Source organism: Ictidomys tridecemlineatus, chromosome 9 (assembly GCF_052094955.1).
Source record: "Ictidomys tridecemlineatus isolate mIctTri1 chromosome 9, mIctTri1.hap1, whole genome shotgun sequence".
Lineage (NCBI taxonomy): Eukaryota > Metazoa > Chordata > Mammalia > Rodentia > Sciuridae > Ictidomys > Ictidomys tridecemlineatus.
In genome coordinates, this window is record NC_135485.1 from 58,468,395 (window position 1) to 58,484,502 (window position 16,108).

Sequence of the window (16,108 nt, forward strand, 5' to 3'; positions counted from 1 at the left end):
CTTCTTCTTTATGTAACCATCCTGTTGACAAGCCCTACTCTCTCCTAATGGACATAGAGCATTAGAAGAGCAGGAGCTGTCTGTTCACACGTGTTGGGGAAGAGTTACCTCATTTCCACCATCGCCTCCCGTTCTTTTAAAGTCTGGGTCAAATATTGCACTGCTGTTTGTATTTGTCAATGTTTGTTTACAAACCACTGCCCACAGTGGCTACCGAAGTGACTTCACTACCAAAAATAGTTTAATAATATTAATTAAAAGAAAAAAAGGAAATAGAGTGAAACAGAAAACTTGGGCCCAGACCCAAGGTCTTGTGCCGGAATCCTCTTGCTTAGCTGTCATGTTCTTGATGCTGCTGATCCAAGAACTCATGGACCCTAACCTGAGGTGGACCCACCTCTAGGGCAAACTTGATCTCATAGTAACTCCCGACCTCTCTGTCCCATGAGCAACATTCTGAACAGCCCCATCAGGATCCTCACTACCATCAGGTCATAAGAGCTGGGCAACGTGTTCCTTCCTTCTGTTAGTTTTGTGGGCTTGTGGGTTGTTTTGGTGTTTGGGATTTTTTTTTAAACATTTGATATTGCATGAACAGAGATGGCTGCAATTTTTTCCTTTGGAGTGTCCTATTGATACAATGTTTTTATTTTTCAGCTGACCATCTGCCTCTTGAGAAAGAGAAGTGGGCATCCTTCCTTTAAATTCAGGAACCCTTGTTTTATTTGACCCTTTTTCTGTTACCTGCATCTCTTATACAAGTTGTTTGGGATTGGGATTCTGCTTTGGGAGGTTTTTTTGGGGAAAAAATTCTATAGTTTTGTTTTTTGTATTGGTTGTTTAAACTTACTTTTGGTATCAAAATTATGCCAGTTTTAAGCTCACTTCAAGGGGAAATATGAGTGAAGTTTAAGTCACAAAATTCTGTTTAATATGTTCTCTTCATCTTAGACAAAACTAAAAAAAAAAAATCCCCTTTTTTGTTACTAGGGTTTTTGATCTACGGGTCTTAATCATGTTTAAAATGAGTAGATGACTTTTCTGCCTCTGGGGCTCAATTTATATTTAAAGATACCTTAAAGTGATTTTTCTGATCCATCCCTGCCTTTTTATTTGTTGTGAAGCTCTGCTTTACCTTGTGTCCATGGTTTTTCACCAGGACCCGTGTGTCCTGCACCATGAGAAATGAACCCCACACAAGCACATTCCAGCTCCCTCCCACATGACAGCATCCTTAACATGGGCTAATTGACATTGTCTTCTCAGAGTGACCCAGAGGTTTTTGCCACACTGTTTGCAAAATATCTGCTGGTCGTGAAAGCACTGGATCACTTCAGATACACCCACATCCACACGCACACTTTTGCCATTTGCATGAGTCTGATTTCCAGTGCTGACTTGGTTGTGATGAGTCAAGATTCAGGGCTCCATAACTTAAATAAGCTCTACCTGTTATACAATTTTCAAATTCAACAGTAGATAGTAGATCATAGTCATGCCTTTGAAGTTACCTTCCAAGTTCATTGCTTACCTATAGTTTTACTTATTTGCATCTTTTCCAGCTCTAGTAGGTAGATCATAAAAGTACTATTGGTAGCATGAATTGGTCAGGACCCTAGGGGTGGTCCCCTCTGTATGAGAAGGTAATCTATACTTTTGTTGGGCAGTGAGATAAATGATGAAGCAAAGTGGCTGGTGCTTTGATTCCTGGAAAGAGGTTACTTAAAGCCATGAGATGAGCATTTAAAAGAAACTAAATGTAAGTAAAGTCAGATTCATCTGTGCCATTAGATAATGAAACCATGAGTCAAGAGCTGTGTCCTGCATACTACACCACAATTTGTAAAGACAGAAATCTGGTGATGGGATCAGTGGCAGTGTAAGGGTTGCAACTCTTTGATACCAGAATATAACACATTATCATAGAATTAAACATGTAGGTCTCATTGAAAGTATAATTGGCTTTATTCTTAAGCCCCTTGTTTTTAATATTGCATCAATTTTATACTATTGTTTTAAGAACATTCTGCATCAGTTGTAAAGATTTTTTTGAGCAATGTTTAAAAGTCTAGGTAGTATTATTTTTCTAAGTAGAGAAATGTGTGGTCTGAAGTTGCTATTCTTTTTCAATCTTAGCCCCCAGGTTAGAGGCAGTCTAAGAGTAACCTTGATAGGAACAGAGGCTGTTCTTAGTAGGTTAGCCTCCATTCAGTAAACTTAGGGGAGCCAATCATGGACACCATTGTCAAGTGCCTTGCCATCTCTCTAAGACTGCCACTGATTTGGCATTTTACCTTCGGTGGCTCCTTTTTTCAAGTGTTGGCAAAACTGGTAGGTTCTCAAGTTCTCCTGACTGTGAAAGGGGTGTGAAACCACCCTGGGGATAATGATCAGCAATAATAAAAATTATTAGGTTATCTCAAACTAGATAGTGGAAAAGAAAAGGAGAACTTAGCCGTCAGAACATATTTCCATGGGTGACAGCCTTTTAATTTTTCATTCAATCTTTTAAAAATATTACTTGATACTAGATACAGACTCTGCCTAATACAGGCATATTCTAGATGGTCCCCTTAAGATTAATACAACACAAGAATAAAGGAGACATCTGATCTTCTGAATCGGTATACACTGAGCCACAGCAAATGAAAATAAGGCATTATCCCAGTGTTTGACTAAACCTTCTTCCCCATCAACAGTACTTGTATGAAAATTCCTTATTTATATTTTTGTCTACCATTAGCACAGATTATGGGTAAATAGTTCTGGTTGTCGAGAAGCTTAAGTACATGATTTTTTGCTGTATTTAGGTGAACTTTCTACACAAAACCTTTTGTTTGACAGATGATTTACCATCTTTCTACCGTGGAGATTGACAGGGCACGGGGGCCCACTTGGAAGTCCCTTGTGCTTGAATTGTTATGACTGTGGTATCTAGTCCTTGTGACTGATGCCATTTGGCTTTCAGATCAATCTCCAGAGAGCAACTGTCATTCCCAGGGCTGGTGAAGGAACTGAATATATTCATTTGTTGAAGACTCATGTAAGCCTTTTCAACATTGTCATTCCTGACTAGTAACTCTACAGAAATGCAATCTGCTGGTCGTCAGTGGAACATCATATGGAGTGCAAGAGTCCACATCTGCCTCAAATCATTTGAAGTACCATGAGTTGAATGGCCTTCCCTTCCTTTGTGGAAATTGCCTTTCAAAATTATGCCTCCGGAGAGGCAGAGGCTATTTTAATGAGGTCTGTCCCACAAAAGAATGAATGTGCACATATGTAAAGAGTAGAATAACATTCCATCAGGAGGTGGGTATAACCCCAGGCATTCTTTGTACATGCTTTTAGAACTCTGATGAGTTGCAGATCTAGCTCTCCTTGCTTTGTACATCCACCCATACTACTCCCTTTCCATAAACTTTATTCTACATAATGCACCAAACATACATTAGGTGCACTTCTCCCTCTACACCTCCTAAGCATAGTAAATTTTTGGAGTGAAGGAAAAAGTAAGCCCTTTCCATTGCTAACTTATCTGAAGATAGATTATATTCTGAATAGCAAGAGAGTCCCGTTACCAGTTGCATTTCTGTGGTTCTTTGCTGGAGTTTGCTCCTTATTCGGGGGTATCTGCTGCCTAATAAAATAAGCTGTTCCCAGGAAATAAGACACCAGTTCACTGTGTCTAGAGCTATTTGAGAAAAAAATTTTTTTTTCCTTTATTGCCTTAGCCATTGTGTAACATAATAAGACCAACAGTTCTGACATTTGATCTGCTATGAAGATTATATGTTGAGTCTTTTTAAAAGAGTTCTCCCTCATCCTTAACTCAGAAGCGGGGAGCTACAAAACTAGAATTGTGAATTCATATTTCTGTATAAGCCATTGTTGGTTGTGCATTGAAGAAGAGTAATCAACAGATGGTAGAAGTGGAGTTGTCCTACACATCAGTATTTTGTAAAACTCACTCAATTCATCACTATGAGGAGAAAAGGTTTTAATTCCTTGATGCATGCTGGCTGTGAACATTTATTTACTGTCCTAATGACTGGTGGAATCCAACTCAAGCATCAAGCTTTTAGAACCTATTTTCACACCATCTCAATTTTATTTCTAGGCTACTTTGTAGGACTCACAAAACTCACTAATTAGGATGCTTAATTTGTAAAATTGGTCTGGGTTTTGTTTTGTTTTGGTTTTGGTTTGAGACTGGGTACCCAGTCATTTTTTTTACCCTTCTCTGATTTTGCTGACGTTCCGTTTTACATGCATCCTGTACCTTAAGTGATCTGTACTAGTAACTGCAAAAATTGTTGATGCAGTGGCACTTAGTAACCAGGGCAGTGTTCAACTGCTCATTACCTTAGATGAAGCCCCCCAAAACTCACAGAAATTTAAAACAATGAATGATTCTTTTTCTGGAAGCACCATCTAGTGGTCAAAGCTCAAAGCATTATTTAATAAGTATAGGAAACTGTTGTTAACAGTTTAAACCCTAATTTCAATTTGAGAGGCTTTAGAAGTGACATTTACATGTTAGTCAAAACATCCTGATGTCAAATAGAAGGGTAAAGGTTTAAGACAAGTTAGAAGTTGAACCTCTTTCAAAATTCTTGGCTATGTGGTACTATACAACTCTCTTAACCCTCAATTTGATAATGTAAACCAGAGATGCTTCTCTCAGGATGATTGTGAGAAAGTTTGGCACAGTATCTTCCCTTTTTCAGTTAAAGAATGTACAAACTACCTTAGAAAGAAGATAAGCTACCCGTCATGTTGGCTGAGCATCATTAGCTTAATAACATTTTCTGCTCAAGGGAAGAAGCCACCATGCTGATTTGGGCAGTAATGTTCAAGCACAACTTGCCTTCTTGCTTCAGGAAGAGTTAACTGGGAAGCTTGACCATCCAGGTATGTGAGGAGTATAGACGACACAAAAGTGGTTGGCTCTAACATAGAATAGAATAGTACTTCTTGGGTGGGCAGACACTGATCTCTCAATTCCCTCAACAGTGGGAAGCCAAGGCAGCTGAATCAAGAGCTACCCTCTAGCTTTCTTCGGAGACAAAGGCAGTGTCAGGAATATTTCTCACAAGTGTGTAACATTTGCCTTTTTTGGTGTTTGGAAGCACTCATTCCCAGCTCTCCTTTCCCCTCCACACTAAGACAGTAGTCCATCTTTAGGGGAAACATTCACTTCTCCACAGGTAACTAACTTCATATTATTCTTTAATAGTTTCTCATAGTTTCATCTTCAAGAACTACAGCATGTTCTTTCCCTCTTCTGTGGGAGTATTAGAGAACTACTTTATGCCCATCAAGTTTCCTAGCCTTTCCAGAGGCTTCATAGAATGGTCCTATAACCACCAGGAGGCACCAAACAATTATGATACATAGTTTTAAGTTCCCAAATCTTGGCTGTCATGCCAAGATACCAACTTGGGACAGATTAAGTTTTGGATAAAACGGGAATAGTTAGAATATTCTTAATGAAAAGTTAGTTCACTGCTATTTCTCAAGCCAGAGTTTTCAAAGAGACCATAGAAAGTGGGCTGAGCTGAGTTCTCTAGACTTACCAGGGAAAACACATTGAAAGGGTACACGGGTCAGGTCTCAAGTATTATAACTTGAACTATGGGTTAAATGTACTTTGAGGCATGAAAACTAGAAGTCCAACCACCCACTTGATTTAGTGTCCCATAGAAATAATACTGTTTCCAAACTGATTTACCATATTTTTGGGAGGTTGGGGGAGAGACGGGGTCTTGCTACATTTGCCCAGGCTGAGTCCCAAATTCCTGGGCATGAGTAATCCTCTTACCTCAGTCTCCCAAGTAGCAGGAGTTACTGGTATGTAGCACTGTGCTTTATTTATTTTTGGTGGGGTGGAGTACTGGAGATTGAATCCAGGGGCACTGTACCACTGGGCTACATCCCCAGCACCACTTTTAAGACAGGGTCTCTTAAGTTGCTGAGGCTGGCCTCAAACTTTGTATTCTCATCTCCAGAGTAGCTGGATTTACACCGCACCCAACTACTGTCCACTTTTAATACTAGAAAAACTTAAGATCAAGTGATCAAAATCCTGTTGCCCTCTAATTTTGCTCAACTTGAAGCTCTAGGACTACAAATTAATTATTCTAAATCTGGACTTAATGTTACTCCCAGCTTTCTACATAACAAAACTATGTCATCTGTTATGGGGTTGGGGGGAACTAAGTGCCATTTGTTTTGTAGATACTGTGAATATACAGTTATGGAATTTTAAAAAATATGTATCTGAGGCCAATTCCTGCTATCTTCACTAACAATTTCTTTATCATCTTCCCTCATTCCCTGAACTTAGACAAGAGCAAATTATTCCCCTTCAAGGTAATAAAATTGGAAGGTAGGTAGTCAACCTTTCAACCTTGCTCTTCTATACCTGAACAAACTTAGTGGGCTAAAAATGTTTCCTAGATGCAGGTCTGGGCCTTCCCCTACACAGTCCCATTAGTATAAAACTTTACTGTTTGGAAGATCCACAGCCCATCCGTGACAAAACACCATAAAGGGAAAATTCTCATGTCTAAAACCTGCATCCTTGTCACATTCAAATCCCTTTTTTTTTTTTCATGTTTTATTTTCAGTAAACACATCTTAATCTTTTCTATTGTTTTCCTTTGTTCAAATAGCAGTGCCTAAGTACCCAGGAAACCGTCCCTTCATAAGCGGGGGGACTTCAGACACAAAGATTAAGGACAACTTTTTATTGCTTCCAGAGGCTTTTTATCATCAGTACATGGTTCTGGCTGTAATACCTTCTTCAGACTGTGAAGGGAGCTCAGGATCCAGAAGTTAAGAAAAACATAGGTATATTGGGGTGGGGGAGAGAAGAATAACTTTTATCAAGAAGATCCTAATAGCTTAACATAAAAGTAGGGTACTACAGTTATTACATATTACAAGACTCAAATCATTCGAGCTGCCCCAATATCTAGACAGTCTCTCCTACTGATTATCAATGAGTGAAAACAAATCAGTTACAAAAAATCTAATTATAGGTTACATACATGTTTCTTTGGTAAGCACCGGGATATATTAACTTTATCACAAATTCTTTTATACAACTGTCAAAAATGCTTTCAACAAATCTGTCTTAATTACATGCCATTTCTAGCTTCACTTTAAACAAAAATGAAGTTAAACTTTGTTTTTAAACTCTAAAAATTGAAATAAGATCAAAAATCATGTGGTAACATGAGAACTTTTTCCTTCTACCACCTCTGATTCATATGGGACAACTCCAAAGTACCCTTTTCAGATTAACTGGAGTTGAATCATGGATTGTACATGGCTGCCATACTAAATTAAACTGGTTAAAAAAAATTCAGGGTTACCTATTCAGTGAAGTCAGTTAAGTATTCAGTGGAGAAGCAAGCAAAAGCAATACAATTTAAATCAGGATGACAGGAACACAGTTGCTAGAGTTTTAGAACTTTTTTGGAGCATTAAGAGTGTAATTTTTGACATGGGGCAAAATACATTTTAGCAGAGAAAAGAGTGAAACTGGTATACTACAAAGAAGTTTTTTTTTTAACTTTTAAAAAATATTTTGGATCTTTTGTGTTTATAGGCCTTTAAAAATGAATTTTAATAAGCTGCACAAGTAAATGAAATTAAAGAAAAAAAAAACTTTTTCCTGGCTCACTTCAAACCAGCTGGATAAGATACACAGCCCTCTACAGACTTTCCTGGTTTTGCATATTCTGATTCCCAGAATAGTCAACCTTAGTTTGCACTGAAAGCTAACTACATGACAGAAACAGGTTGCAAAGGTGGACAAGGGGAAGCATGTCCCTCTTGCCTTGATAAATCAGTGCCACACACAGAACCCACATTTTCAGAAGCACTATCTTCATTATAGAGCCGTTTGATTCCATCATAGAAATCATCCACTTCCATTTCCTCTACTTTGCGCTTAGCAGAGGTATGCTTGCACCCACTGACAGCTGGGAGATGGTAGAAGGCTGCTGTACCTCTGACTGGCACTTCTGGCTTGCTGTTGTCCTTGGAGAAATCTGGGTCTGAGACAGAGGAGGGATGTAATCTGAATGCTCCTTTGTCACAGGTCACCAGGGTGTGCTTGAGGGGACGGTAGACATAAACGGAATTTAGAGGCAGGGAAGACTGCAGAGTAGAGAGGTGATGTGCCACAAGCTCCCGACAGTGGATCAAGTGGGAGCTATCCATCTGGACCAAGGAGGGGGAAAAACAACATTGATCATTAATTAAAATAGGCTATTGTAATCTTTGCTGGCCACTTTTCCTTGCTGCATCCTCTTGTTCCTTCAGCTTTCTCCTCTTTTCCCACATCTACTTCAAACTTATCAATGCCTATGGCCTACCCACCCCATCTTAAATTGTGTCCATATCTAATGTAAATATTTCGGGAATTTAAATTCTCTTTTTTGTTTTTTTTTGGGGGGGTACCGGGGATTGAACTCAGGGGCATTCGACCAATGAACCACATCTCCAGCCCCATTTTGTATTTTATTAGAGACAGGTTCCGAGTTGCTTAGCACCTCGCCATTGCTGAAGCTGGCTTTGAACTCGTGATTCTCCTGTCTCAGCCTCCTGAGCCACTGGGATAACAAGTGTGACCCACCACACCTGGCTACTGGAACCTGAATTCTATATCTGCAATTATATGCTGAACATTTACCTGGGATCAAAAATCTATTCTCTTTTGTTCACTGCTATATAAGCAATGTCTTTTTTTCTGTTTGTTTACTTATCACATCCCTGCCCCCCCACCCTTTTCTAATGTTTTTCCATGAAGATCAAAGTAGAAGATAAATACAAAAGTCATTAAGAATTTAAGGAAGAAGCCAGAGGCAAGGGGGGAAAAATTGGGTGGGGAAGCTTATCTAAGAATTAAAACAATTTCAGTACCTTGCTTTAAAACTTTAGATACATTTTTATAGAAGACAGTAAAACTTAAAAATACTAGGCAATATCTTTGTTAATCTTTCTATTTGATTTGGGAATTTTGCTTATTCCTTTTTATCCTTCAGGATAGTTCATGTATCAGTCCTTTTTTGAAGTCACACTTGATTCCAACCCTCTGAATCCCCCAATTTATGGTCATCTGCTTCTATATCAAAGTATCATCATACTTTCCATACTGTATTAGAATAATCTGTTTGATCACTTAGCTTTTCCATTATAGACTAAAAGATAATAATAAGCACTGTATCACATCACTAAGTTTCTAGTAGAATGCCTGTACAAGTAAGGCCTCCAAAATCTTAACTGTGGTAAAAAAGTCTTAGTAATTATAGCACTGTCTAAATAACACACAACATCATATATATTTAGCTTATTCAAATTTCTCTAGTAGTACCCCAATGTCTACCAGAAATATCAAATAAGGAAAAGGAATGTAGCTTATTATCTATAATCAGCCCAAACCTCATTTTCCAGCCCTATTTCCTAACATATCCCAAATTTATGCTCTACATTCCCACACAAAGGCCTGGTCTATTTACATACAATTTTCTCCCTTTCTTTCTTTATCCTGGCTTATCCTGTTTCTACCTGTGAAACTGCATTACCCATTGCCTCTAGCCTAACTAAACCCTATTACCTTCAGAAAGCTTCTTTTGAACATTTATCAGGGATCACTTTTTTCTAGTGTTGTGCACTCTATAGATATTTTGGACCTTTCTTAATAAGTGTTATTCATTCCTATATAACCTGCAGCATTTAGTATGAGTGTCTTCAATTCTTTATAGTGAAAACAAAGGAAAATAACACATTCTACAAGAACATATTTGGTCACAAAAATTAATTTTATCTCTAAATATATTCATTATATGTTAACCAGGAAAGGATGACAGTCTCGTGTTAGTCATCATGTAATACAGACGTAAAATTTCCTCAAACTGTCAGAAATAAAACATGAAAATGGCATTTGAAGATCTACTGTTTTGTTCACTGATATTTTGTCCCTACTTTGAAGAGCATTTGATAACACACCACTGGTAAGATATTACCTAGTATTAGGAATTTATTTCCTTAAATAATACTTAAGATAGTCCCCCAACATCAAGCTTACTATTGTAGGCAGGGTCATATGTAGAACCCAGAGATGTAGAATAAGCTAGTCTATGGTGAAATACTGGAAAAAAAGCACAGGGGCTTCTGCCAATATTTTAAACAGCTTATAAAAGAGAAGTACTAGAGATAAAAGAAATTGGACAGTGGAAAAAAAGACTATGGTGTAGAAATTATTTCTAAAATGTTCCAAGTTTAACAAACTTGTTCTTTAGCAACTAAATGATGTGTTGCAACTCAGAAAAGCAAAATTATAAAAATATTAAAGCTCTGATCACTGGGCATAATACTTTGGAAGAATCCTGAAAAATGATACATATATGTAGAAAGACTAAGTCACCATAATCTTCTGTGTAGGGGAAAAAAAAGAAATATGGAATTGTTTTAGAAGTGAAGACTGGAAGAAAATAATAGCTAGAATGTCAGTAAAAGGAGACATAGCTCAGTTGGTAGAGTACTTGCCTTGCATGCACAAGGCCCCAGGTTCAATTCCCAGCAGGACCCCCCCCCTTCCAAATCAAACTAATACTATCTGTATGCGCTCTATCTTCCACCCAAGTCTCTAGGCAGTCCTCTGTCCAAAACAACACATCAAATTAAACCTCTCATCTAGTAACAATCTGACCTTGTTCTAAAAAAAAAAAAAAAAAAAAAATCCTTATTGAGATCCAGTGGCAAAACCAAATGTACATAATACTGAAATTTCCATAACTCTAGATACTAGACAAGTCCTCTAATGGATCTGTTAAAACATTTAAAATGAACATTTTCTAATTACATGGTGCCAGTAGAACCATTATTAATTTTTATGACTGTCTCCCCAAATCTTAATATGATGTATCCTCTGCCAGAAAAACAAAACTAATTTAGTTTAACAAGGAGATAGGTTAAGAAGCACTAAAACAGATTTCAGATACGTTACTGATGAGAAGTACAACAGTATGACAAAGGGATAGGTCCAAATAGATTTGGGTTTGGTGGGCAGAAAGCAGCATTGAAAATACGTGCTGGAAGTGTGACCTTAGGTACCTTTAGGAATAACGAGAGACCCTGGTGGGGAGGGTCTGCCTTTTCAATTCTCTACTTTAGTTTTAAAATAGAAAATTGACGAACTTCTTCACTAGAAATTAGGGAGATCACCACACTAATCTAGGTAGAGTTAACACCCTGAGATTATGTAAGAGTGGGCCACATTAGTCACAGGGAGAACATGAGCACAGCCATGAAACAGATCAAGAAGAGAGGGGTAAAAAAAGGTTGAGCTGTCCCAGAGTAGAGACCAAGAGGCAGTACAAAATTTTGGCTTGGGAGAGGGAAAGGCCAGGAGGGAGAAGTTTTGCCTTTCAAACCAGAGAACACTCACCATACCTTGTCCCAAATGCAGAGAGGGCAGACCTAGTGATTGTGGCCTCTTCACAGCACAAAAATGTCTACAAATGGACCCTCCCCCTCAAACCAAGATGCTGGGAATCATGTCAGAAGTAATACTGGCACTGGGCTGGGGACTTGTCTACTATGTGCAAGATCCTGAGTTTGATCCCTAGCACTGCCAAAATAAATAAATAATTATTATTATTATTATTATTACAGGCATGATCTCAGTTTGACGCAAAAATATGCTATATGAGACCAGGCCTTGTCACAGGTCAATTACAAAGATACTATACCTGGTGTTCCAACCTGAACAAAGGTGAACTTAGCCAAGATACAAAATTCCAAAGTCTCTACCAAGTTTTGTGAGCTTACTTGTATTGGTTTATTATCTTCCCCATTGCAACTTGAATACTACATGTAGCAGAAACCTTTATTTCTTTTAAAACCATTGTTTTCCCAATGTGTAGATCATAGATTCCTAATAAATGTTTGTAGAATATAATTGCTAATATACTCATATAATGTATATGAGAAAGAATGGAACAGTAGTGTTCAAAGTATGTCCAAACAGATTATAGAAAGGAAAACATTCTGATCAGTAAGGACTCTGCCCCCAACAGGTCTCTGCCCTGAATGCTTATTACAAAAGCCACTTTTCTACTGTATTCTGGAATTGTACATATAAATTTTGTTATAAGGAGAAAGGCCAAGAAAAGGTTCCACTTCTAAAAGAAACTCTGAAAACCACTGGACTAAATTATTTAAGAGTGGTGTGATATGGAAAAAAACACTGGTTTTTAGTCTTCTTCACTAGTTACGTTCTATGTGACTCTAACAAAGTCCAAAGTTCCCTAGAGTTGTAAAATAAAGGAGTATATCTAAGAAGATCCTGTCAAACATCAAGTTTATAATACTCATTCAGTTAAGAAGAAAAGAAATTTCAGTAAACACTTTCTTCTTTTAGCCCCTCCCAAAATATACAAAAGGGAATCAGCGGATTCCCCAGGGTTCTTCAATAGAGAATAAGTTCACAAAGCTACAGAATTTACTTTGCTATTTACAACATTCTTATTTATGCTTCAAAATCTGCTCTTTCTTTATGACAATAACACTTTACATAGCAACTTTTTTCTGTACTACCTTGGGAATAGACACATAGGCCAATTCAGGAAGAAAGTTAATATAGGAGGTTTTCTATTAATGCCTATTCCCCAACTTCACAGTCCAATGTTGATGATTAATATTCAACTTTACTTTCCAACACCTGATGCAGGCAAAGTCAATTTTCTGGTTCATGCTATTCACTTGTATGGTAGTTTATGACAGTTTCTAAAACTCCTCACTAAATAGCAACTACCTCTTAGGATTTACTTTCATTACCCATTTAATTCAATGGAAAGAAACACTCAAGTTATTTCAATCTAAGATATGGTATTTATTAGAACAATATCTCCTTTATAAAAGGAAAACAGCCTGTTATACTACATAAGTAGTACTACAGGCTAATATATTGGTCTGATCATCTTTGTTATGAAAAAGACTCAGTTCTTCTCTGCTCACAAACTACGATCCAAAATTCTCAGAAGGTAAGGTTTTAGCACTAAGATACTTAAGTGTCTCCTAATTTCAGAGTGCTCATCATTAAAGATCATCAATAATATCCTACCGAACAGCAAATTCAAGTATTATTTTTCTTTTATGTTTTTAAGCTCAGAATTTGTCTTCTAAATAAAATCAATATAACAAGTAAGAAAATGTACTGCTAAATGAGAATAAATAGACATAAAAAGTGAAAGGGAGTTCTTCAGTCTTATTTTAAGGGTAGGAGTATGGTTTGCAACAGATCTAAACTTGATGAATTCTACTTAGTGATATAATGGAACCAGTAAGGATTCCCTCCAAGTAACTGATAACATATAGCACTATTACTAACTTGACATTTGAATGAGAACTTGCTCCACTAAATCTTGAAATTTTGCTTAGATGGTTGCTGATTTATCAACCAACTAACAAACTAAATACAACCAAAGTTACTTTATATAAAATTAAAGGAGAATATATTGAGAATCTTTAGTTTTCAAAATTCTTAGATATTAAGTAACCTAGAAGGGTTGAAAATAACTAAAAAATGCAAATTTTGTAAAAGAAAAAAACATCTACCCCACAAGTTTAAAGTGTATAACACTTTCTTCTTTTCTACTCTAAAGAATAGTTTACCTTTACAGATTAGAAATGTCTTATGTACCCCAATAGAATAAAAACAAAATGAATTCTATTTAATCAGACTGGCACCTACCTGTGCTTTCTGAAGCAGTTCAATTGTAAGAGGAAGCCAATCAGGAATCAGTTTCTCCATTTCCAAACTAACCATGGCCAGAGCAAGCATGGATCCTTTGAATTGCAGAAGTTGGTTACAGGCCATACAGTGAAGTAGTTGTTTGGTAAGGACTGCCAAATGTTGAGATGGGCTCAAATTGGGCAAACTGAAAAGTAACTGAGGCCTAGTTGACACGGCAATGGCATGGAACTGAAAATAAAAGAACATTATTATTTTAATTTTATTTAAATGTGCAGAAAATTATGTATAAAAATTGATGTAATCTCCTCAGGTATTACTCAAGTTCTAAATCTGCAACTTTAGCTTCAGAGATTTGACATATAGCATACTTTCTAACTTTTCCTTAGCTAATTTCAAATAGTTTTCCTAAAAATCGGTACAAAAAAAAAAAAAGAGTGGGTAGTCTCTTTCAAATTACAGAAAACTTTTGGGTATAATTTATATATTACATACATATTCAAATATGAAACTGAAAGACTAGGTATAGTTACAATGTGAAGAAAATCCAATGGTGTGGCTGTGTGAAGATCCCAATTCAATTTATCCAGAATAATTCTCTCCATTCTCAAAATTTCAGATGAGGAACACCCACAGAAACTGTCTCTTGCCAATACCTTTAGTACTGGAATTTTCTATCCAAAGAAAAGGGGAACAGGAAGAAGACAGAAATAAATTCACATTAAATTTTTGTCTTGGCAAACAAAAGGCAAGTTAATAAGAGAAAAAAGAGAAACAACTAATCTTGAAAGGATTTATTACCTCATCCTCTTCAACAGTCTTGGCAGCTAGGAAAAAACAGCTGATTGCAATACAACTCAAGTATTTTGGGTGGGCCTAAAATTTTGAAAAAGGGGGGAAAAAAGCACCTTTAGTCATTTTTTAAATAGTTTAAAGTTTGAAAACTAAATATGCTGACTAAATATGTTGAGACAAGTACACACAATTCTATAGAATTCAATTAATTCAATTTCTACCAATTCCTTTCTAGCTCAGAGCTAACTTAACATCACAACCTTAGGCATGAGCTATTCTATGGAAATAAAATTATTCCACTAATGAAAAGTTTAACTAACCATAGTCAGCTTATAAAGTCAATCTCTACCCAGCAAAAAGCTTCATTTTACAAGTATTTAATAATGTTTCCCAAATTTAAAAATATTTATGTGTATGCATACATACTTTTAAAGTTAGATAGCCAAAGAGAATAAAACTAACAAAGTATTCATAAGATAATATACAAGGTATTATGGAAATTTAAGAAAGAAAAAATATAAAAGACCATAGTAAGTAGCCCATTCCAAATGCTTTAAAAAACTATGATGCTAGTTTTTTAAAGCATTTGCAATATGCGCGCGCGCGCGCACACACACACACCGTAAGAAAGAAAAGGCCCTAAAAAGACATACAAGATTAGTGGTAAAAAAAATCTTTCTTGGGTTTAACACAAAATGACTTGAATTTGCCTGTTTTCCTATGTATAATAAAATAGGCTCATGTTCAAGGTGTCTGCGAATGCAACCCCAAAATGCTATTTTTATTAATTCAAACAATTTAGCCATATTAAATTCAAAGATGTACAAGTTAAATAACATACAAACAGTATGACCTGTTTAAACACTTATTTTAAACTGATATAAACATACCAATGTTTATATTATGCTTCCGCATAAGTGGTGCACAGCCTACAGATCTTTCAATCCTTTGTTCACAAGAGAAATAAAACATGGTTCAATATTATAAACATTTGAAAATAATTATTAATCAGAACTTTAGAGTTAAAAAGTCATGTCCAAAAATAATATCATGTCTATCAGGTTTTCCTTTTAAAGTTGAGAAACTAGTCTCAGAGGTTAAGGGACATGACACTGGTAATCTAGAAAGTAAATTTAATTTTGTTGCTAGGACAGTTTTCTATGGGTTATTATTTCTCCATGTATATAATACATAAAATCCTCATCTCTGAAATAAACTGAATTTTTTACAAAGAAAAGAACCTAACAACTCTAGGCAAACACTACTACTTCTAAAACAAGGGTACCAGTAAAAAATTTATTAATAAAAAGAATCCCAATTTTTTTTTTTTTTAAGAAAGAGTGAGAGAGAGGGAGAGAGAATTTTAATATTTATTTTTTAGTTCTCGGAGGACACAACATCTTTGTTGGTATGTGGTGCTGAGGATTGAACCCGGGCCGCACGCATGCTAGGCGAGCGCGCTACCACTTGAGCCACATCCCCAGCCCCAAGAATCCCAATTTTTTAAGGAAACATTTTCATTTTATTTTTATGTGGTGCTGA

General features: G+C 36.5%; 2 protein-coding genes across 13 annotated transcripts in view; one reads left to right on the forward strand and one right to left on the reverse strand.

Annotated features, from left to right (window-relative positions):
- The window catches only part of Septin11 (septin 11), a 143,588-nt gene extending 133,631 nt beyond the window's left edge, over positions 1 to 9,957 (forward strand). For 8 of the 11 annotated variants that reach the window (XR_005736959.2, XM_040292262.2, XM_040292264.2 and 5 more), the window contains one exon: positions 1 to 9,957. Coding sequence is in view for 1 of the 11 variants with exons in the window: in XM_040292267.2 (XP_040148201.2) it covers positions 1 to 16 (16 nt within the window). In the remaining 10 variants the exon portion in view is untranslated. The other 3 variants (XR_013425835.1, XM_040292263.2, XM_040292265.2) reach the window with 1 other exon arrangement.
- Ccni (cyclin I) overlaps positions 6,738 to 16,108 on the reverse strand; it is a 21,384-nt gene continuing 12,013 nt past the window's right edge. For both annotated transcript variants that reach the window (XM_040292274.2, XM_005337265.4), the window contains 4 exons: positions 14,573 to 14,647; positions 14,305 to 14,445; positions 13,772 to 14,002; positions 6,738 to 8,235 (listed from right to left, as the gene is read on the reverse strand). In XM_040292274.2, the coding sequence (XP_040148208.1) occupies positions 7,795 to 8,235; positions 13,772 to 14,002; positions 14,305 to 14,445; positions 14,573 to 14,647 (888 nt within the window). In that variant the 3' untranslated portion in view covers positions 6,738 to 7,794. The remainder of the gene's footprint in view (positions 8,236 to 13,771; positions 14,003 to 14,304; positions 14,446 to 14,572; positions 14,648 to 16,108) is intronic.